The sequence below is a fragment of the Alosa sapidissima genome, chromosome 16 (genome assembly GCF_018492685.1).
Source record: "Alosa sapidissima isolate fAloSap1 chromosome 16, fAloSap1.pri, whole genome shotgun sequence".
Lineage (NCBI taxonomy): Eukaryota > Metazoa > Chordata > Actinopteri > Clupeiformes > Clupeidae > Alosa > Alosa sapidissima.
Window position 1 is genome coordinate 1,734,730 of NC_055972.1, and position 22,398 is coordinate 1,757,127.

Consider the following 22,398-nt stretch of genomic DNA (forward strand, 5'->3'; position numbering starts at 1 on the left):
TATTTACAGTCTACTTCTCTGCGTTCACCTGCGCACCCATTACTCTCGTTTGAATTACTCGCGAACCTGTGAACGCATAGATATGGCAAGCATATCAGGTGAAAGAGGAGACACAGGGCTATCCATTGGTACCAAGTATATCGATCTTTGTGGCTTATGAAAACAGACGAAGTGACTGCAAAATAATAACGGCATGTACAAAAATCAACGCTACACACCCATTACTCTAGTTTCAATTACTCGCGCGGCCTGTGATCGCATAGATATGACACGCATGTCAGATGAAAGAGGAGATACAGAGCTATCATTTTATAAAACAGACGAAGTGACAGCAAAATAATAACTTCATATAGCTCGACTTACCTCACGTTTTTGTCTGTTTTTGTGGCAAAGCATGTTTATAATCCAACGCTATTGTGTGTTTCTCTATGGCAAAGAATGTTCATAATCCGGTTTTGAGATCCTAGCAAATTCCTGCATGGCATCCAATTCAAGGCTCACATTGCATCCCAATTTGTTCAACAAAGAAACACCTTTTTTGCCTTTACTTTGTTCATGGCAATGCAGTAAAAGGTTGTAGAGAATCATAGGTGCAGACACCATAGGCACATATTGGCTAACATGCAAACTCGGGTTCAGTCAGGTCAGATCAGTTCTGTCACAGATATGGAGCGCAGAAAGGTCATTTTTAATCACTAAATAAAAAAAATGATATTTATTTCTGTAAATCACACACCACATATGTCTGTAAATTGCTCAGCTCCAGAGAATCCCTCCACCATGGCAATGAAATGCATGTAGAGCTATGAGCTTGCTGTGGTGAGATACATGTCAAAACATAAGAATTTTTATAATACGCTTTTTATATTTAAATCCTTTAAAAATCTAAATAAAATCAATGCTATTACTAATACATATTTAAAATATACATATATTTAAAACGTAGAATCCATGCAAAAATACTTTAAAAACAATTATTTAATAAATATTTCAGGAAAATATAAGTTCATAAAATCAATTTTATATTTCAGTAGGCTATTCAATTTCATAATCCTAAAAACCCAGAGTCACCCCCATACCAGGATGGTTCGACCCAACCTGTCACATGCCACCCGCCATCACCTGTCAATCACTGTCAAAACTGGAGAAACGATGGAGTCATGGTTGAAGCGTAGCGGTAATTCTTGTGCGCTGGTTAGTGGGTACATCACTGAAAAAAGGTTGAGACCCACTGCTCTAGAGGAGACCCTCTCCATGGACACACACACACACACACACACACACACACACACACACACACACACACACACACACATATACACACATACACACACACACATATACAACACACACACACGGTAACACACACACACGGTAACACACACACACACACACACACACACACACACATATACACACACACGCTAACACACACACACACACACACATATACACACACACGCTAACACACACACACACACACACACACACACACACACACACACACAGATCCTCTTCATGGACACATAGCAGAGGAGTTTGGTGTCACGTTTACCACATGCTATAGTTGGGTCACTGTCCGGTCAGCTAGTCCCTACACAGGAATGCCATCCTTACAGAAGCCAGAGCAAACATGGGCGTGTTGCACCACACAGGCCACTAAAACAGTTCAAAATATGGTCTTTATGTAGCCTGGGTTTTACGCGCGCAATTTTATTCACGCTGCTAGGCAGCCTGGATTCCATGGAGCAAATTTTCGCCTCAGTTACGGGACCAATCACAGAACGGAGGGAGGGCAGCAAGACGATGACGACACACCGAAGCCGTTATGAGCTACGTACAGACGTATTTGATAGACAATTTGATAAACGGCTCTAGGCATTCGTAAACCACATTTCAAATACGAGAAAATTAATGTCTAGTTCCCAGACCCCATCTCAATGAGATGAAGTCTGAAGTTAGCCAGGCTAGTCTTTATGTAGATTTATTACAAATAAATGCTGCAAATTCACATAATGTGCCAAAGCCGAAATGGTAATGTGGCCTACAGCAACCGAACACGTTTCATGTGCCTCAGGACTAGATATGAACGGGGAATAGAGAAGCGCTTTTATGTGGCCTCAGTGATCCACATACACACACACAGTGGCGACGCCACACAGTGGCGCCTGCAGGTGTACGGTCACACACACACACACACACACAAACACACACAGACACACACATACACACAAACACACACACACACACACACACACACACACTCATACACACACACAGTGGCGCCTGCAGGTATACGGTCACAAACACAGACACACACAAACACACACACAGACACACAAACACACACATACAGACACACACACACTCATACACACACACAGTGGCATCTGCAGGTGTACGGTCATACACACACACACACACACACTGTGTGTGACATCAGGCTACTCAGCTATGAGAAGACAGAATTTATTTGTTCAACTTGCAGCAGAATACGCACTATGTGAAACAGAACACACACATTTTGTTTGTGCAGGAGTGAGAATGAGAGCACACACATACACACACACACACACAACAGAACACACACATTTTGTTTGTGCAGGAGTGAGAATGAGAGCACACACATACACACACACACACACAACAGAACACACACATTTTGTTTGCACAGGAGTGAGAATGAGAGCACATGCACACAGCGTTTAGAGAACGTGTACTTGTTGCTGGTTACCATGTTTAGCTAAATGTTTAGTTAAATGTTTAGCTAATTCACTTGGGTCTACTCGAGACTTCCAGGCCATCATGGACATATTTTTATTTGTAAATGACAAAAAAAAAAAAGTATGGAGGCAGCAAAGCTGGGGGAGTTATTGGCACACAGACACAAACACACACAGACGAAGGGTGGCATGTGGGGTGGCATGTGGGGTGGGTAATGTGAGGGTGGCATGCGGGGTGGGTAGTGTGAGGGTGGCATGTGGGGTGGCATGTGGGGTGGCATGTGGGGTGGCATGTGGGGTGGGTAATGTGAGGGTGGCATGTGGGGTGGCATGTGGGGTGGGTAATGTGAGGGTGGCATGTGGGGTGGGTAGTGTGAGGGTGGCATGTGGGGTGGGTAGTGTGAGGGTGGCATGTGGGGTGAGTAGTGTGAGGGTGGCATGTGGGGTGGGTAGTGTGAGGGTGGCATGTGGGGTGGCATGTGGGGTGGGTAATGTGAGGGTGGCATGTGGGGTGGCATGTGGGGTGGGTAGTGTGAGGGTGGCATGTGGGGTGGGTAATGTGAGGGTGGCATGTGGGGTGGCATGTGGGGTGGGTAGTGTGAGGGTGGCATGTGGGGTGGGTAATGTGAGGGTGGCATGTGGGGTGGCATGTGGGGTGGGTAGTGTGAGGGTGGCATGTGGGGTGGGTAATGTGAGGGTGGCATGTGGGGAGGCATGTGGGGTAGCATGTGGGGTGGGTAGTGTGAGGGTGGCATGTGGGGTGGCATGTGGGGTGGGTAGTGTGAGGGTGGCATGTGGGGTGGCATGTGGGGTGGGTAATGTGAGGGTGGCATGTGGGGTGGGTAGTGTGAGGGTGGCATGTGGGGTGGCATCCCACCACATCAGGTGGGATGGAAAACGCCATATAACACAGCTCAGACCACGTCACACCAACATCACGTGACACCTCTGATGAAGGCTACAGAGGCAAGGTAGCCGAAACTTGTCAGGTACACAAAATTTTACCTTATTGGCTTGTACAGAGAAACAGTGAGAAATTGCAACTTTTAACATTCACAAATCACACTGTATTATCCACATTCACAATATGTACACTCTAGGAATTAATACCACTGCTATCGTTATAAACATGGGGCAATAGCCTCCACCATCATCAAACATGTTCTGAATGCCCTTTTTAAAACTCTGATACCGCATGGCACAGTCCACCTCACAGACTGAATAGTTTACCCACCTCTTATTTGAGCACTACATCCCTGTGGCTAAGGCAGGTAAATGCAAATCGAATGGCATCCCTCTACTTATCTACTTAGCAAAGAGAGAGCAAAAGCACCAGTATAATCAGCTCAGATAAGTTAAGTAAGAGAACTTTCCTCTTATGAGAATACTTGAGATGTTTAAAATGTGAGCAAAGCGGATGATCGGCTCATCGATATGTCCAGGTTTTCCATCAGACAACGGTGAGCTACATGATAAGACACATAAAGTATCTGTAGGCCTACTTGTTCGGAACATGCTGGTGTTTGCCATTATATTTGTGGTCTTAAACTCCTGATGTCACCATTCAAAATACTCCACAGGTTTGTCTTTGACAGGGGTGCTGTGTCATGTGCTAGCAAGTGAACACCACACACTCTGGGTTCTGTCCCATTTTGTCTCGATTTAAGTGAATCCATATCCTACTTCAAATAGGGGCAGCCGTGGCCTACTGGTTAGCACTTAGGACCTGTAATCGGAGGTTTGCCGGTTCGAACCAGTAGGCACGGCTGAAGTGCCCTTGAGCAAGGCACCTAACCCCTCACTGCTCCCCGAGCGCCGCTGTTGTTGCAGGCAGCTCACTGTGCCGGGATTAGTGTGTGCTTCACCTCACTGTGTGTACACTGTGTGCTGTGTGTTTCACTAATTCACAGAGTGGGATAAATGCAGAGACCAAATTTCCCTCACGGGATCATAAGAGTATATACTTATACTTAAATATTCAGGGACATAGCCTACTTGCATTGACTGACATACAAATCAAGTCTATTAAAATAAAGGTCCAATATTTGATCCGATAAAGTAGCTGGTCAGAATGCATATGTCTGGAGTGTCTAGTGTCCTAAACGTACATCAAGTCAAAAAAGGGCGCTAACTAAATAAACTTATTATCAAGTCTCCATTCCAGAAAGATAAACTGAAATTGTTTCTATAAAGACAGGATAAGTAGATGAACCTAAATGATCTTACAGATTCAGCCATCAATATTGTAAACATTTCAATACAAGTCCGGAACTCCACATCACAACAGGGATGGTTGGGTTTGCTCTGGAAGTGATAGCGAAGGTGAGAGATCTGCCATCTTGCTTTCCTGGTGTGGACAGCTGGCCCTGAGTAGCAGTACCTCACTTTCACCAGCAGAGGGCTCTAACCTCACCTGAGATCCGTAGATATCCTCTTATCAATCTTATTAAGGTCAATTAGACATTTTCAAACACACAGCAAGAACATATTTATCAACCAACCGCAAACATATAATGTGTGTGTAAACATAATCAGCATGGCAGACCCTCTCTCAGGATTAGTATCTGATGGGTCGGCTCTGGAGAGGCAAATAGAAGATACTCTCTCCACACACAGAGCCCCCAGCCCCCCCCACCATCATCTGCTGGACTGAGGTGTAGTGGCAAGTGTACCATTTAGCCTCGTTCTGGCCTCAAGGGTGAATAAAGTGAATTAAGAGGCCTGCCACTGTAAACTAAGAGTGAGATGTATTAATAATTAAGAAGGTGGAAAGGTAAACTAAGAGTGAGGTTAATTAGGAAGGTGGAAAGGTATGCAGCCGTCACAGACCCTGACCCTGATGGAGGCAGTCTGTTTGTCTGTCTGTGGATGAGGATTATTGAGCTGAGATTATTATCGCTATCACACACACACACACACACACAGACTTAGCATGGTGAAGATACCAAAACCCAGAGGTACAGACTCAAACTGGCCAACTATTACACACACACACACCACGGCATTCTTCAATCAATGGTTTATTACAAAATAACGCATGACAGAACTCAGTTTTACTCTAATGGAATAACACAATACAAAATGCACCTCTCTGGGCAGGAGGGGGCGCTGTTTTATCCGAGGGGTGGGGGGGCGGAGTTACAGCACTGCCAGCAGAGGAACCGCTGAGATCGAGCAGAACCCTCAGAGGAGAAATACTGGAGAAGGAGTAAGAACCACAACAGAGAGAACCCAGCGGAACCAGCGGAACACATGGACTAGACTAGAAGAAAACATTTTCTGCAGATACAGGAACGGGGCATGGTGGGACCGAGAGTATTATCGTCTTGCGCATACATACAGCCGGTGGCTCCGGGAAGCTTTGGTGACGCGCGCGCGCGCACACACACACACACACACGCACGCACGCGCACGCGCACGCACACGCACACACACACACACACACAGAGCTGCTGAGGACACTTGAGAAACCTGCAGGTGACGAAGGGTTGCAGTTTTTATAAAATGTTGCATGGAGTCTGTTTTCCCTGGGTGGTGGGATCAAATGTGTGTGTGTGTGTGTGTGTGTGTCTGGCTGGACGGGAGCCGGTAAAACATCTGCCTGATTAGGAGTTCGTTTTGTGTTTGTTTATTATCGGGCGATTCTTAGTCCTCGTGCAGCACACACACAGAGCAGCCGTTCCAATTCATAACTACGTAGTGCTTGTTCGTTTTTATCATCTATACATACAATAGTGCAACACCTGTGAAAATATGAAATCCTTTGCCAGCTCCCGGAGAAATCCGTCAGAGGAAGCTTCGCTCGGCCCACACACCGGGAGGCCCATCTCAACGCATCAGTCTTCTCCACAACACGCAACCGATGGGAAGAAACTAACGCAGTTTGCTCAAGTATATTCTCATGGTATAATCATCATGCACACACAAATATATATATATATATATTTATATATGATCACATTTTCTCTATATGTGAGTATTAAATTCAGAGTCCTGTATAACCCTGGCGTGGGTACAATGGATTTCATATTTTGACATACTGCTAGAAAATAAAGTTTTATTCTCTTTAGTAAGCAGATGTGGGGGAGACCGCCTTGAGTCCAGGAGCGGTTTGCGCAGTCAGGTGGTGACGACTCGGACCGAGCGGCTCTGGAAAAGAACGTGGAGGAGGAAGGAGAAGGTTCTCAAAGGTCCAATTTTATTCCACAGCACAGCCTCCGCCCCACGCGAGGACGAGGAGGCGATCGATTTAACAAACCAACCAAGCGATCGACACGGAACCGGAAACCGCACACTCAACTTGAACCGACACACAAACAGATACAGAAGCGTCATGGTAGATCAGTCCTGGAAAGAAACCTTTGTGTTTTAGCTTAAAAACTGTATAGGAGAGATGCAGATAGTCAGACAGAGAGAAAAATAAAAAGAGATGGAAGAGCAAAATATGATGTGGAACATCAACCAGCATCCGATGGGTTAACTCTGGGATGTGAACTGGTCTAAGTCAGGGGACCGCTCGACCCGCACAGAGAACGGTGCTGGACGTGGGAAGCTACACACTATGAACAAACGAGTGGACGTCGGGGAGGGGTGCTCCCCGGCTACGGCACACCGGACCGAACCGGACCGAACCGGACCTTGACCTGCTGGGTGGCGCCGCAAGTGAGGCCCACTTTCACGGTTGCTTGTGACCTCAGGCAGCCACAAGGTCAAATGGTAAAAGTTCAAGGTCAAATGGTAAAAGTTCTTCATTCAGTGAGGGGCAGCGTTCAGACACATATCAAAAATAAATAAACGCATCATTACACCCTCAACATTTTTTTTTTCTTTGCTTCATCTATTTTCATTTTTCTTTTTTTGAAGTTCTGGTAGTTGTAATTTTTGGGGATAATAATAATAATAATAATAATAATAACAATAATAATATTCACCGGGCACGACCAGGGTTCCCTACACGCCAGTCCAATTCAAATTCAATCCTTAAATTAACATAAATTAACCTTCCAGAACCAACCAAGTAACAAAGGGAATGTCTACAAAAAAAAAAAACCTATACTCATTTGCAATGATGGCTACGTGGCCAACTCATATACACACACACACACACACACACACACACACAGACGATACGCTATGACCAATTTAAAATGGGGGTGGGGGTGAAGAGTAGGATTCAGGCCCAAACACATGGTACCCAAGATGCATTGAAAAACACAGAACGCCAACTCAAGTCCCAAAACCTAACAAAAAAAAAGAAGATAAAATAAAACAAATACGCAAACAAGGGGGGTCTGTATGAGGGGAAAGAACTGAACATTGGCCAATTACAGAGTTGTTTTGTTTGTTTGTTTGTCTTCCTTTCCTCAACTGTCAGCAGTGTTGCAAAAGTCCAACCCAAACACACTCCGCTGAAGAAGAGAAGGAGAGAGGAGAGGAGAGGGTTTGGGGGGGGGGGTCTCCTCTCACTCAGAGTCTGACTCCAGGGGCGCAGTCTCGTCGATGACGGGGCGGCTCCTCTGGCGCTGCTTGCCCCCCTGCGAGGCGGCGCGGTCGGCCGAGTGCACCTTCTTGTGCCGCGAGAAGCTGGAGGAGTGGACGAAGGTCTTGCCGCAGTGCAGGCAGTTGTAGAGCTTGCCGGACGCGTGCGTCTGCTGGTGCTGCTTGAGGTTGGACAGACGCACGAAGCTCTTGCGGCAGATGCTGCACGTGTACTGCTTCTCGCCGGCGTGGCTGTTTTCGTGGCGGGCGAGGCTGCCCGTGCTGCTGAAGCGCTTGTCGCAGTGGAGACACTCGTACGGGCGCTCGGGGTCAGGGCTGCGAGACTGGGCCTGGGCAGCTGCCGCCGCCGCTGTCGCGGCTGCAAGTCGGGCACGGGCCGCCGCCTTGGAGCGCTTGTTTTTCTTGCAGAGCGTGTAGTAGTTGGGCTTGTCCCGCGAGCACAGCTTGAGGCGGATCTTCAGGTCGGACGACTTGGCCAGCGGGTCTTTGCTGTCCTGCGTGTAGGAGTTGAGCAGCTGCCTCACGTGCGCCACCTGGTGTTTGGAGAGCTGCGTGGAGTTCCTGAAGACCTTGTCGCACTGCGTGCACTGGTACTGCTTCTCACCGCCCACATTGACCGCCATGCCACCTTTGACCCGCCCACCCCCGCGCTTCTTCTTGGGCTTGCCCATGCTGGGCAGCGCCATGCTGAGCTCGGGCAGCACCATGGCGGCTCCACGGGGGGCCTTGGTGCCCGCGCTGGTCGTGCCGGGCCGGGCCTTGCCCTTGTGGATGAGGCGGTGGCGCGACAGGCTGGAGCTGTGGTTGAAGTGCTTCCCGCACAGATTGCATGTGTGCAGCCGCTTGGCCTTGTGGCTCTTCTTGTGGATGGCCAGCAGGCGCTTGCCGTTGCAGCGGACGCCGCACACGTTGCACGCCAGCGTCTTCTTGCCCTCGCCGGCCTTGCCGTACTCCTCTTTGTGCTGATTGGCTGCAGCGGCTGCGGCAGCGGCGGTTGCCGCGGCGATGATGGCCTTGGCTCCGCCCCGGCCGTGCGTCTGGACGTGGCGGGACAGGCTGGACGAGTGGCTGTAGCATTTGCCGCAGACGTGGCAGGCGTGAGAGCCGCTGCCCTTGGGGGCGCGCGTGCCGGTCCTGCCCCCTCCTCCTCTCCACCGGGGGGGCGGCATCACCTCGTCGTCCACGTCGTCATCGTGGCCCAGCTGGCTGACCCCGGGCTCGGTCGGGTCGTCCGAGTCGCTGTGGCCGTCCTCCAGCATCTCCTCCTCGTCTGGCGGCGGCACCTCCACACTCTCCTCCACGATGCATTCTGGGTAGACGGACTCGTAGTGGGCGAAGAAGCTCTCGTCCGGCTCGGGTTTCAGCTCGCCGGGCACAAAGCCCTCCTCGGAGTCCTTCTTCACGCACGAGATGGTGAACTTGGAGCCCACCTCGGCCCACTTGACCACGTACTCGATGGGCTGTGTGTCCAGCTCCACGGTGATGAAGTCCGCGCCCAGGGCCTCGGGCTCCGATGACGTCAGCTCCGTCTCTGCGTCCTCCATCAGGCCGGCTAAGCGCTAGCCCCTGGGCCTCTGAGTGAGAGTGTGTGTGTGTCTGTCTGTCTGTGGGGTTGTCTTCCTCAGTTGAGTGAATTGTCCCAAAATACACAAATAGTCTGGGGAAGGAAAGACAAACAGCAGAAGAAAAATGTTATAATTGATACGAATGTGCTAACTAAAGAAACAACTCACTATAGTATGAAGTTCTGATCATTTGAACATGAACGTTTTAGTCCATATCTCCGGTTGATTTCACTCTCACCCACGCACATCCGGGAATGTTGCCAGGGTTACCTAAATGCATATCTCAAAATGATCGTAGCTATGGATAAATTTCTACTCCATGAGCCAGGCATTCACAAACACAATTCTAGTCCCTCGATTTGTTCCGGTCAGACGCAGGCGTGCAGACGAAAAACACCATGACCTACATTAAACCGCCACTCAGATGAAGCATACAAGTCAACCGACTCCTTCAGAACTTAAATGGGTCGAAAAATATACGTTTTGATAACAATTAATAGGCCATCGTCTATTAATACACCACACAGCAACAATTTCCTGAGTCAAATAATTCATGAGACAGCCTCCCGTATGAGGTAAACGACGGCAGTTTCCTCATAGGCGGGATGATGCGACGTACCAACTGGCTGCATGCGGGCTTTCCGTGTCTTGTCCCGGCAGTCTTCGTAACACCAATCTCACACGCTATTCTTATTAATCCACCCTCCTACGTATTTAATCGCGTGATATTTGACATATCTGATGTATTTAGGACCAAAATTCATCAGACAAAGCGATGCATCGATAAACAGGAAATACAACATTGCAAGACCCGAGACAGCCACAATGCATTCTGGGAAAGGATTAAAAGGGCTGTTGTAGCCGAGGCCGCCCGAACACCAAAATCCCACGTCAAAAACTGCTTACATTAGAGAAAAACAACGCGGCATCTAAGGAATTATATCAAATGCATTGATATGATAATATGATTGACGAGGTATCTAGTCTTGGAGGAAAGACTCTGACCTTGTCGCGGCAAAAAACGGAAGAGACACTCGTCATAAGCTGGTTGGCGAGATATAATAGGGCCTCAATTCAATCGGCCCGCCATAAATTTGCGCCCATCATCACACACTGACAATGTAGCCTACCACAATGCACTCATCCGTCAATCCTCAACGACACGCCAGTGCGAGTCAACCGCCAAATTCATTACACGCAAAACTTCCAACATTCCGACTCGTCTATATGCAACTAAATGATAAGCAGAGATGATAAAGAGCCATTAATGGATGGTCTATTTCATGAACCGGCGTTCACAACACGTCAATTCAACAATCTAACCATTCGGTTAGCTTATTGCTGACGCTGACTGGGTTGTGAGAAACGGTCTGCAACAAATGACGGCATTCTTGTAGTTAAATTTGGCATGAAGGTTCTTTGTTACACCCGCAGGATAACAAGGAAATGCAACCGACTAGGAATATGGACTTCATTCGGCTCGATTCAGCATATATTATAAATATATTGAACACAAATTGAACATTTAAGTGTTGTGAAAGGTAAATGTTTCTCCATCAAGTCAGCGTGCTGGGATGAATACACTCATCACGAATTCGGGGACCGAACGCTGTGGCATCTAGTTAACAATTCCCCTCGGAGAAACTGACAAGATGCTTGGAAGATTACTGTAAAATGTTGAGCGATTTCACGACATTTGGCACTTTGAGATCTATAATCCACAAATTCGATGTAATTACCGTGGTTCTGCCCTTAAATTTGTTGTCTTGGCCCTCGAAGAAATCTATGTCGTTTCGGTTTTGCCGCACCTCTGCCAGATCATAACCGATGTCTTCGCGAATATCAATTCTTTGCGGCCCTAGTGTTTCTCCGCTGATTTTAAAACGCAGAAAAACCAATCGGCCCAGAGGCCTGAACAGCCAGCAGTTTTTCCGTATGGCGTAAAGATCTCCAACGCCAGCTCGCGCTGCTTTGTCATTGGGCATTACGCCAAATGTAAAAGAAGCATGCGCGTGCTGTCGCAAAAGCTGCCGCAAATGCTCTGTAACCTGAAAATAAAATGAGCAAAAAACGTATTTGTTTAACTGTATATACCTTAGTGGACATACCATATAATATACATTGAAATGGCCGACATCTGTGGTGAGAATGTGTGTGTTATTTAAATGCACGAATCGCACCGCGCCAGTCAGATTTGACGGCGTTTGGTTTAATGTTGCAACTGCTTTACGGCAGTCAGACATGTCCAAAACACATTAACGCTAGCCTAAACATGTCAGGTGGACGTCTGGCTGTGTCAACATAGCTTTTCCATAACGTTATACTGTATGAGGGTATAGATGCAATATTGTGCCACATATTAGTATATAATGCATGCCGTTCTCTGTAATATCTGCATTTTATCTTGCAACCTAAGTTACTCCGTGGCTATAAGCGTTATCGTTAACTGATTTAGCATATCTTTTTTTATCTTCACAGTTAATAAACTTCACTTGCTGGAAAGGGACGAGCGGTCAGATTGTTTCATTCTGACCTTGCTATCCTGATAGCCAAGCTTTAAGTAACCGGAATAGATTTATCTTAAGTGGTTGGCTGACACTAATAATAGTCACTGAGCTGGTAATTGGAACAGTGCTAAGTTAGAGCAGCGGAGTGCTAGTCGTTAGCTAATCAACTACCCATTCAGAACATAACCAGCATGGACGACAACACATCATCATCAGGAGAGTCCAAAAGCGGTCTCACCGGACTTCTCCGGGGGACCACACCTGGGTACTCCAACACGGATCTAGCTGGTGTTCCATGTGAGACTTTATGGACTTCATATTCGAGTATAGAACTAATAAGAAATATGTGCTTTAATAGTTACAACTGTTTGTAATGATAACAATGGTCATAAGTGTTTATTTTTATACCTGTGTTGATTCATTTGGTGCCCTTCCAGTGACTGGCATGAGTCCCCTGTCGCCATACCTGAACGTAGATCCAAGATACCTTTTACAGGTAAGTTTCTGTAAACAGACACCTATTCTGACATGGACACACTGTGCTAATTTGAAGTGTGGCAGTTTTGTACTGTAAGGGAAGTAACAAAACGTGTATAGTGTAATTGGTTTGTACTTCAAGGGAAGTAGCAGTATATATTGTGTATTTGAACTGTAGCAGTTTTGTGCTGTAATATATATATTGTGTATTTGAACTGTAGCAGTTTTGTGCTGTAATATATATATTGTGTATTTGAACTGTAGCAGTTTTGTGCTGTAATATATATATTGTGTATTTGAACTGTAGCAGTGTTTATTTTCATGACTATTTACATTGTAGATTCATCAAAACTATTAATGAACACATGTGGAATTATGTACTTAACAAAAAAGTGTGAAATAACTGAAAACATGTCTTATATTATAGTTTCTTCAAAGTTGCTATTTGTTTTAAAAAATTGAATATCATATTCAGCAAGCCATAACTTGACAAATATTCATCTGTGGGCCAAATAACTTTGCATTCATTCATAGTTTTGATGCCTTCAGTGAGAATCTACAATGTAAATAGTCATGAAAATAAAGAAAACGCATTGAAATGAGAAGGTGTGTCCAAACCTTTGGCCTGTACTGTATATCGTGTAATTGAAGTGTAGTATATAGTATACTGACGTCCATTCCTGTACTGTATATAGTGTAATTGAAGTGTAGTATATAGTATACTGACGTCCATGCCTGTACTGTATATAGTGTAATTGAAGTCAAAGTCAAAGTCAAAGTCAAAGTCAGCTTTATTGTCAATTTCTTCACATGTTCCAGACATACAAAGAGATCGAAATTACGTTTCTCACTATCCCACGGTGAAGACAAGACATATTTTACCAATTTAGGTCCACAGACAAACATAACATTCAAGTAAACAAAAAAGTAAGTAAATAAGTAAATAAGAGGGCACATATAATAATGAAAAAATAAGAGCAGCAAAATTTGGTTGAAATTGTGCATAGACAGTCAATAAAATACTAGTGCAAAGTCAGGCCAATAAAAGGCTTGGGTAGTTCTGTTTGACCTAAGTAAGAAAGAAAGTGGCATAGTGGTGCAAGTTATGTAAGAGCAGCAGAAGTGTTGTGTTTTCAGGACAACAACACCAAGTTGTAAAGTGTACAAGTGTGCAAGTGGAGTAGTGCAGGCGGCCATTGTGGGTCCAATGTCCAGGATGTTATGTAGCTGAGGGTGGAGGGGGGAGAGGAGGGAGAGAGTTCAGCATCCTTACAGCTTGGTGTATGAAGCTGTTGGTGAGTCTGGTAGTGCGGGAGCGCAGGCTTCTGTACCTCTTCCCAGAGGGCAGTAGATCAAACAGATTGTGAGCGGGGTGACTTGCATCACTCACAATTTTGGTCGCCTTGCGGGTGAGGTGGGTGGTGTAAATGTCCTTCAGGGAGGGGAGTGAAGCACCAATAATCCTTCCAGCTGTGTTCACTATGCGCTGCAGGGCTTTCCTGTTGTATTCAGTGCAGCTTCCGCCCCACACAGCGATACAGCTGGAGAGAATGCTCTCAATGGTGCCTCGGTAGAATGTGGTCATGATGGCTTGCACTTGCTCGCCTGAGTTTCCGCAGGAGTGTAGTATATAGTATGCTGGCCTGTACTGTATATAGTGTAATTGAAGTGTAGTATATAGTATGCTGGCCTGTACTGTATATAGTGTAATTGAAGTGTAGTATATAGTATGCTGGCCTGTACTGTATACAGTGTAATTGAAGTGTAGTATATAGTATGCTGGCCTGTACTGTATATAGTGTAATTGAAGTGTAGTATATAGTATGCCGGCCTGTACTGTATATAGTGTAATTGAAGTGTAGTATATAGTATGCCAGCCTGTACTGTATATAGTGTAATTGAAGTGTAGTATATAGTATACTGACATCCATGCTACAGACTGATTGATGGACAGAGTTGCCATGGCAGCTGCATGGCCAGCCCTCAGAGCCAGTGTGGTTCCAGAGTGGACCCTTATCTTTTGCCCCTTGTCCTGCAGGACACTGACGAGTTCATTCTGCCCACGGGTGCCAACAAGACGAGAGGGCGCTTTGAGCTGGCCTTCTTCACCATCGGGAGCTGCTGCATCTCAGGTACGGAGATGGCCCTTTGGACTTCATCTACGCCTGCAGGCAAAGAGCCAAAGCACTCTGTCAGAAACCTGAAGGGAATTTTTTATACATTTACAAAACACTGTGAGGAAAAATAAATAATTGAATTCATTTTAAGATGAGTCTGTAACATAACAAAATGTGGAAAAAGTGAAGCACTGTGAATACTTTCCATATGCCCTGTATTTATTGTGAAATTCTATAGGCACTGGTTTGGAACCTTTTTGTGTGTGTGTGTGTGTGTGTGTGTGTGTGTCACAGGTGCTGTGTTTGGAGCACTTAACGGGCTCTGTATGGGGTTGGCGGAGACCAAAGACATGTCATGGTCCAAGCCACGGAACGTGCAGTGAGTTTCCAAAAGTTGTGTGTGTGTCTGTGTTTGTAAATATAATTATATCACATATCTGTTTCACATCAGTGGACAATACACAACATGGCTGTTTAAGCAAGTCGAGGGGTTTGTGAGCGAGTAGTGTTGTTGTATGACTCAGTTTGACCACAAGGTGGCAGAGTGACCTCATGGTTGCAGTCCCCACTGTCGGCCGGCCTCTCTGAAGGATTGCATCAGTCCTGCCCTCTCTGAAGACTCAAACTCTGCCACACAAATATGGTTTACGGTTTCAAGCAACCAAATGCTTTGCAATCTAGTGAGTGGAAGTTGCCATCACAAACAGTGGAAACATGGCATGTACTAGCTAACAGATTTCAATTGAACAAGAAAAGGCTGTGACGTTTACATTTGAAGTTATTTAGGTTGTTCACATGTAAATAGTAATATATCTAACAACACAGGGTTTCTGCAGAAGATCTCATTGTGTCACTTATGTACATATTTGGTCAGGGTTTAGTTCTAGATTTGAATAACCGTAGATAAACTTGTAGGGATGAAGGATGAGGTCACTGATGAAGTAAGTGAAGGGGTTTTCTATGTGACAACATGAGGACAGGTGCAGGTGTTGACCTGTGCGTTTGGCTGTAGCCAGACTTGTTTCTGGGCTCACCTGTATCAATGTTAGTCTGACCTGCTGGTCAAACACTGGCCATGTCAACACGGGAGGGGGCAGTGCCCCATTTGCCCTGTTGCCCTGACTATTGGGATGCAACCCTGGTCACTGGGGTGATGAGCTCAAGCTGTGTCTGCTCAGCGGGACCTCACCTGAGCCTCTTAGAAGCTGCAGCAGATGGACACGCACACACACACACACACACACACACCACACACCACACACGCACGCACGCACACACACACACCACACACACACCAAACACACACCAAACACACACGCACGCACGCACACACGCACACAGACACACACGCGCTTGCGTGCTCAAAACGTGTAAAGTAGTTCTCACTAAAACTAGTTTCTGAAACTTGGGTGAACTACCATGTTGGTGGACTTATGAGGTGTGTGTTTGTGTGTGTGTGTGTGTGTGTGTGTGTGTGTGTTTGCCAGGATCCTGAACCTGGTGACCCGCCAGGGGGCCACCTGGGCCAACACACTGGGCTCTGTGGGTAAGAACACCTTCCTCCGACTTACACCCTGTGTGTGTGTGTGTGTGGGTAAGAACACCTTCCTCCGACTTACACCCTGTGTGTGTGTGTGCGTGTGTGTGTGTGTGTGTGTGTGTGGGTAAGAACACCTTCTTCCGACTTACACCGTGTGTGTGTGTATGTGTGCATATCTGTTTGTGTGAGTAGTTGAATAATTCAGTAAGTAACTCAGATAAGTAATTCTGTAATTTTCCAATGTTTTTATTGTGTGTGTGTGTGTGTGTGTGTGTGTCTGTCTGTGTTTGTTTGTGTAGCCTTGTTGTACAGTGTATTTGGAGTGGTCATTGAGAAAGCCAGAGGAGCTGAGGATGATGTCAACACTGTGGTTGCCGGGACGATGACAGGTGTGCTCTACAAATCACCAGGTGAGAATGGCCATCCTTCATCCCTACAAGTTTCACATGGTTGCAACTTCCGGCACCAGTTTTTACATGTTGATTGGTAGATGACAGCTCATGCACGAGTGTAGTGTTGGGCACGAGCGCTCTCGCGCGTCCATGTCGGTTTGCATTTCTAGAAGACTACAAATAAAATGACTACCTTGGATTAAGCTACGGATACTTGACTTAATGCCTACATGATTTAGGCTGTATTATACCAGGCTTTGTGGTACATAAAAGAAAAAAGTAAATGGTTACTATTACTTGCATTATTTGTGGGTTGGCAAGATAACTGACTATGACAATACATTTTAGCAGATCCGTAGCAATGACTTAAATCCAATGATTAGCCCTCTCACTGTGTCATGTAGGCTATAAAAACTATTTAAAACACACAGGCTGTAGTTCCTACCTGTAGTCCATGACAACACAGCTTTGGGATCATAACCTATGTCTCCCCTTGATTTAAAACGAAATAAATGTCTATGACTAGTTTGCTTTCTTGCAACATTGACATGATTAGGCTATGCATTTGATTTAAATGGTCAGGCTGCCAGTCGAGGAAAAAGCCAAATATCTAACAACCCTGTCTGTCCCCTTTACTAGATAGCGTCAAAGGAACGTTTCTGATAATGACAGCAGACTCTTGAAGTGCCCGGTGGCTGAACCACAATAGGCCCTACACCTAAGGGATGTGCGCTTCTATCTATCGACACGTTTACACCTAAGGGATGTGCTTTCTATACAAACCAAGACGGCGGATTCCTTAAGAAACGAAAGCACCCACACCATAAGTGTATCTAAATTAGCTATGTACCAAAAATGACATTTTACCGTGACTCAAAGAGCTGTAAACAGTGTTGTAAGGCTTACGACAAGAATTCTCTGTCTAACCGTTGATGTGCCGTGAGAAAGGTTGGAAATAGGCACCCATTAGCCCAGCACTAAACTCCGAGCGTGGTTAACAAAATCGGATATTTCAGGCAGTAAAAGCCCCAGTAAGAACCAAACTATCAGGTGCACTTGTGATGTTGAGTAGGGCTACTGTATCGGGTCCGGTGTAGGATGATGCGGCAGTATCTGGGTCCTATCAGAAAGCTGAGCCCAACAGAATGAACTTCCTGGCCGCACTGCTGGAGGAAGCATGCTGCAGCAGAAAAGAGAGGAAGAGAGGAAGAGGAAGAGAAAGCAGAGAAAGAGGAAGAGAGGAAGGGAAAGCATGGAGATGAGGCGCTCTGCTGAGTGCTCAGTTTAACACACATAACACAGCATGGCTCATGCCACCAGCCCAGATAGCTGCACTGAAACAGAGCCGCCCCACGCGTGGCACAGACCCTGTGTGTGTGTGTGTCTGTCTGTGTGTGTCTGTCTGTGTGTGTCTGTCTGTGTGTCTGTGTGTCTGTGTGTGTGTGTGTGTGTGTGTGTGTGGGGAGTTGTGTTTACGGCAAATAGCTTCCAAGAGGGGAAGTTATTAGAGACCAGGAGAGCATCCCCTGCCACACACACACACACACAAAGACATGCAGACACACTCACTCGCATGCATGTTCTCTCAGAGGTCTTTACATTCTGCCTAAGAGCCTGTGTGTGTGTGTAGCTACTTCTGGAGTGAACCTGTTGACCCTTGTCTTGTCAGGGCAACAGAGCCTCAGTACAGCCTCACATTACCACTCATGTGCCCTCCCAAGGCCCTGTTCTACCCCCCTCCTGCCCCCCTCCACTCATGTGCCCTCCCAAGGCCCTGTTCTACCCCCTGCTGCCCTCCTGCCATTTGATTGGCAGTAACCTTTAGCCCACCAGCCATAGCACTGCATCCTGTAGTCAATATAATATTATCTTTCCTTCCTGCACACACACTAAATACACACACGCACATATGCATATGCACGCACACGCACACACACATATGCATATGCACACACACACACGCACGCACATATGCATATACACACACACACACACACAAACACACACACACATATGCATATGCACACACACACACACACACACACGCACACATATGCACACCCTCTCAGTCAGATGCACACATAAACACACACACACATAAACAGTCCAAAGTCTGTTGGGGTTCTTGGTATATGGATCAGTGCAGCGCAGCTGTGTCAACAGCAGACCCAACATCACGTGCAGCCCAGAGCTCACACACACACACACAACACACACACACACAACCCAGGCCCAGCTACATGCAGAAGTCACTCATGCCACTCACTATTAAAGATATGTGTTTGTGTGTGTGTGTGTGTGTGAGTGTGTGTGAGCGAGCTCATGGTGGTCTTTATCAGGGCCAGTGTTGGGTGTGGGTCAGAGTTGCGCTACACAGGAACCGTTATCAGCCCCAGTCCTCTCCCCACACCCCCTCACGCATGCCTGGCACCCTCCACACACACACACACACACACAGCCACCTCCTCCATGCTCAGCTGATATTCTGAGGAGCCTGTGAGGTGTGTGTGTGTCTGTGTGTCTGTGTCTATGTCTGTCTGTGTCTGTGTGTCTATGTGTGTGTGTGTCTATGTCTGTCTGTGTCTGTGCGTCTATGTGTGTGTGTGTGTGTGTGTGTGTGTGTCTGTGTCTATGTCTGTCTGTGTCTATGTGTGTGTGTGTGTGTGTGTTTAAAACAGGGAGACTCCATAAGCGATATTCATGATAGCTGGATAGTTAGCGTTAACAACCCCTGTAATGGGGCTGTGGAGATCATGAACACAAGATGACATCATTTAGCTCTGTGTCTACTGTTGCATTTAGAAATATGTGTTTTTGTCACCTGACAGCAATATGTGATTTTGTCACCTGACAGCAATATGTGTTTTTGTCACCTGACAACAATATGTGACCCTGCAGGGCGAAACCAGTCGCTTTGGTAAAATTTACAAAATTAAGTTATTGTGCTCACATGAACGGTCATAAACTAAGCTTTCCAACGATATGTATATCGCGAGGGTATTGCAAAAAGTATCGCTGAGATAACCGCATCCAAAGTTGCCATGATACGCCAGAAGAGGAGATACCGCTAATCACCTTTTTAAATAAATTGTCACGCTAATGTGTTGAATCTTCACCTAAATAAAGTCAGGGTTTAACAGTCAAAACGTATGTTTTTCTGTGAAATGTTCACAAGATGAAAGTGTAGACTGTATAGTATACTATCGAATTATGCAAAAAACGTGACGACATTATAACCCGTATGTTTGTTTATCGTGGATATTCTGCAGGGTCTCATATGTGTTTTTGTCCCACCTGACAGTAATATTTCACACAGATTGTATTGTAATGCTATTAAAAGTCAGAACAAAATGCACTAAATTATATGTGTGTGTGTGACCCCAGTGTGTGTTGTCCACAGGTGGCATAAGGAGTGTGGGGGGTTGGTGGGTCTGGCTCTGACGTGTGTGTGTGTGTGTGTGTGTGTGTGTTGTCCACAGGTGGCATAAGGACTGCGGTACGTGGGGGGCTGGTGGGTCTGGCTCTGACGGGGGGCTACGCGCTCTACAACAACTGGCACCACCTGAAGGGCAGCAGCTCCCACAGCCGCTACTGACCACGAGCATGCTGGGATACTGGAGGACCGCCGAGATGCCTCCAGATGCAACGCTGCTCGCCTTCATGCATTAATCTGATTGGTCAGCTTGCTATCATACATTAATCTGATTGGTCAGCTCGCTATCATACATTAATCTGATTGGTCAGCTCGTCATCATGCATTAATCTGATTCTTCTTTGCACTCATCGATAAGCCAACTCCACAAGCGCCTCTCACCTACCAATGGGAATCCATCTGGTCATCAGTGATGCTAGCACCCAAAAGTACGGGTCACACAGACCTGTAGATTAAATAGCTGTGCATTGCGTGTGTGTCTCTGACAGCAGGACTTCAAGTTCTCAGGGCCAACAAGCACAAGGTAAAGCCCTGATGCAGTTGTGTGTGCGTGTATTTGAGTGACAGTCTTAAGTTCTGCTCCCCTGTCATTTTGCTGCTTTCTCTGATAGGAGAGATAAATAAAGCTTTGGCTTATTTCTATTCATTTCATAAATGAAGGTCCTCTGTAAGAGGTAAGGTATGTGATTTATAAATGTCTAAGTGCACTAACTCCAGAACAGGAGGCCTGGATTTGTCCCTGATCTCTGGCTACTGAAATGAAAATGTATCCTTGTAACATGGTTTTGATCTTTGAGCATGCTTTAATAAGTATTTTTAAAATTCTATAAGCACTGTTTTGATCTTTGAGTATGCTTTAAGCAGTGTTTTGAGTATACTTTAAGCAGTGTTTTTTAGTATGGTTTAAGCAGTGTTTTGAGTATGCTTTAAGCAATGTTTGAGTATGCTTTAAGCAGTGTTTGAGTGTGCTTTAATCGGTGTTTTGAGTATGCTTTAAGCAGTGTTTGAGTATGCTTTAAGCAGTGTTTTGTTTTGAGTATGCTTTAATCAGTGTTTTGAGTATACTTTAATCAGTGTTTGAGTATGCTTTAGGCAGTGTTTTGAGTATGCTTTAAGCAGTGTTTTGAGTATGCTTTAAGCAGTGTTTGAGTGTGCTTTAAGCAGTGTTTGAGTATGCTTTAGGCAGTGTTTTGAGTATGCTTTAAGCAGTGTTTTGAGTATGTATGCTTTAAGCAGTGTTTTGAGTATGCTTTAATCAGTGTTTTGAGTATGCTTTAAGCAGTGTTTTGAGTATGTATGCTTTAATCAGTGTTTGAGTATGCTTTAATCAGTGTTTGAGTATGCTTTAAGCAGTGTTTGAGTATACTTTAAGCAGTGTTTGAGTATGTATGCTTTAAGCAGTGTTTTGAGTATGCTTTAAGCAGTGTTTTTAGTGTACTTTAAGCAGTGTTTTGAGTATGCTTTAAGCAGTGTTTTTAGTGTACTTTAAGCAGTGTTTGAGTATGCTTTAAGCAGTGTTTTTAGTGTACTTTAAGCAGTGTTTGAGTATGCTTTAAGCAGTGTTTGAGTATGCTTTAAGCAGTGTTTTAGTATTGGACCAAGTTGTTTGGACCAAGCGTGATTCTGTTGTCTGCATCATCTGTTTTTGTGTTCTCGTCGTGCTCTGCAGCTGGATGTTTCTGTGCTGTTCCAGCACATGACTGACGCTGCTCCAGCACATGACTGACGTGACTATTAAAAACAAACATGCTGTCCGCACATTGGATGTCGTGAGTGTGCAGTTTATCTCTCGGCTGCTTGTTTGTTTTCCTCATTGACTCCCATTTGATCCGGACATGACTGCAGGAGATTGACACCATAAATGTGGAAAGTGCAGATTGAGGATCATCATCATAAATGATAAAACACAAATCTTGCTGAGTGTTAAGATCAGTACACCACTGGGCAGTAACAAAGCCATAATGAAATAAAAAACCATAAAAGGTCTTCACCTGGAGCACAGTATTCTGAGGGCATGTCCTGAGTTATCACCTGGAGCACAGTATTCTGAGGGCATGTCCTGAGTTATCACCTGGAGCACAGTAGCCTGAGGGCATGTCCTAAGTGACCCAGATCAGCAGGAACTGGCAGTGCCAACAGACACAA

At 45.8% G+C, this 22,398-nt stretch overlaps 2 protein-coding genes across 6 annotated transcripts; one reads left to right on the forward strand and one right to left on the reverse strand.

Moving 5' to 3' along the window:
- Nucleotides 1–8,075: 8,075 nt before the first annotated feature.
- LOC121685270 (zinc finger protein 501) lies at nt 8,076–11,765 on the reverse strand. Of its 2 annotated transcripts, none has more exons than XM_042065711.1 (2): nt 11,527–11,765; nt 8,076–9,879 (listed from the first exon to the last, which is right to left on the reverse strand). In XM_042065711.1, exon 2 carries the CDS (start codon nt 9,764–9,766, stop codon nt 8,186–8,188), a length of 1,581 nt encoding a protein of 526 aa, XP_041921645.1. In that variant the 5' UTR covers nt 9,767–9,879; nt 11,527–11,765; the 3' UTR covers nt 8,076–8,185. The 2 variants fall into 2 exon arrangements, with proteins under 2 accessions (XP_041921645.1, XP_041921646.1); XM_042065712.1 differs by lacking the exon at nt 11,527–11,765 and adding an exon at nt 10,407–10,618.
- A 260-nt stretch (nt 11,766–12,025) lies between these two features.
- timm23b (translocase of inner mitochondrial membrane 23 homolog b (yeast)) lies at nt 12,026–22,011 on the forward strand. Of its 4 annotated transcripts, none has more exons than XR_006023311.1 (8): nt 12,026–12,591; nt 12,732–12,790; nt 14,810–14,903; nt 15,183–15,267; nt 16,376–16,434; nt 16,728–16,838; nt 20,300–21,447; nt 21,499–22,011. XR_006023311.1 is itself a non-coding variant. In XM_042065718.1 (8 exons), the coding sequence occupies exons 2-8, from the start codon at nt 12,486–12,488 to the stop codon at nt 20,413–20,415; spliced, it is 630 nt and encodes a 209-aa protein (XP_041921652.1). In that variant the 5' UTR covers nt 12,030–12,120; nt 12,266–12,485; the 3' UTR covers nt 20,416–22,011. The 4 variants fall into 4 exon arrangements, 1 of the variants encoding a protein (XP_041921652.1); XR_006023312.1 differs by having other exon boundaries at nt 21,664–22,011; XR_006023313.1 differs by having other exon boundaries at nt 20,300–21,357; nt 21,664–22,011.
- Nucleotides 22,012–22,398: the final 387 nt, after the last annotated feature.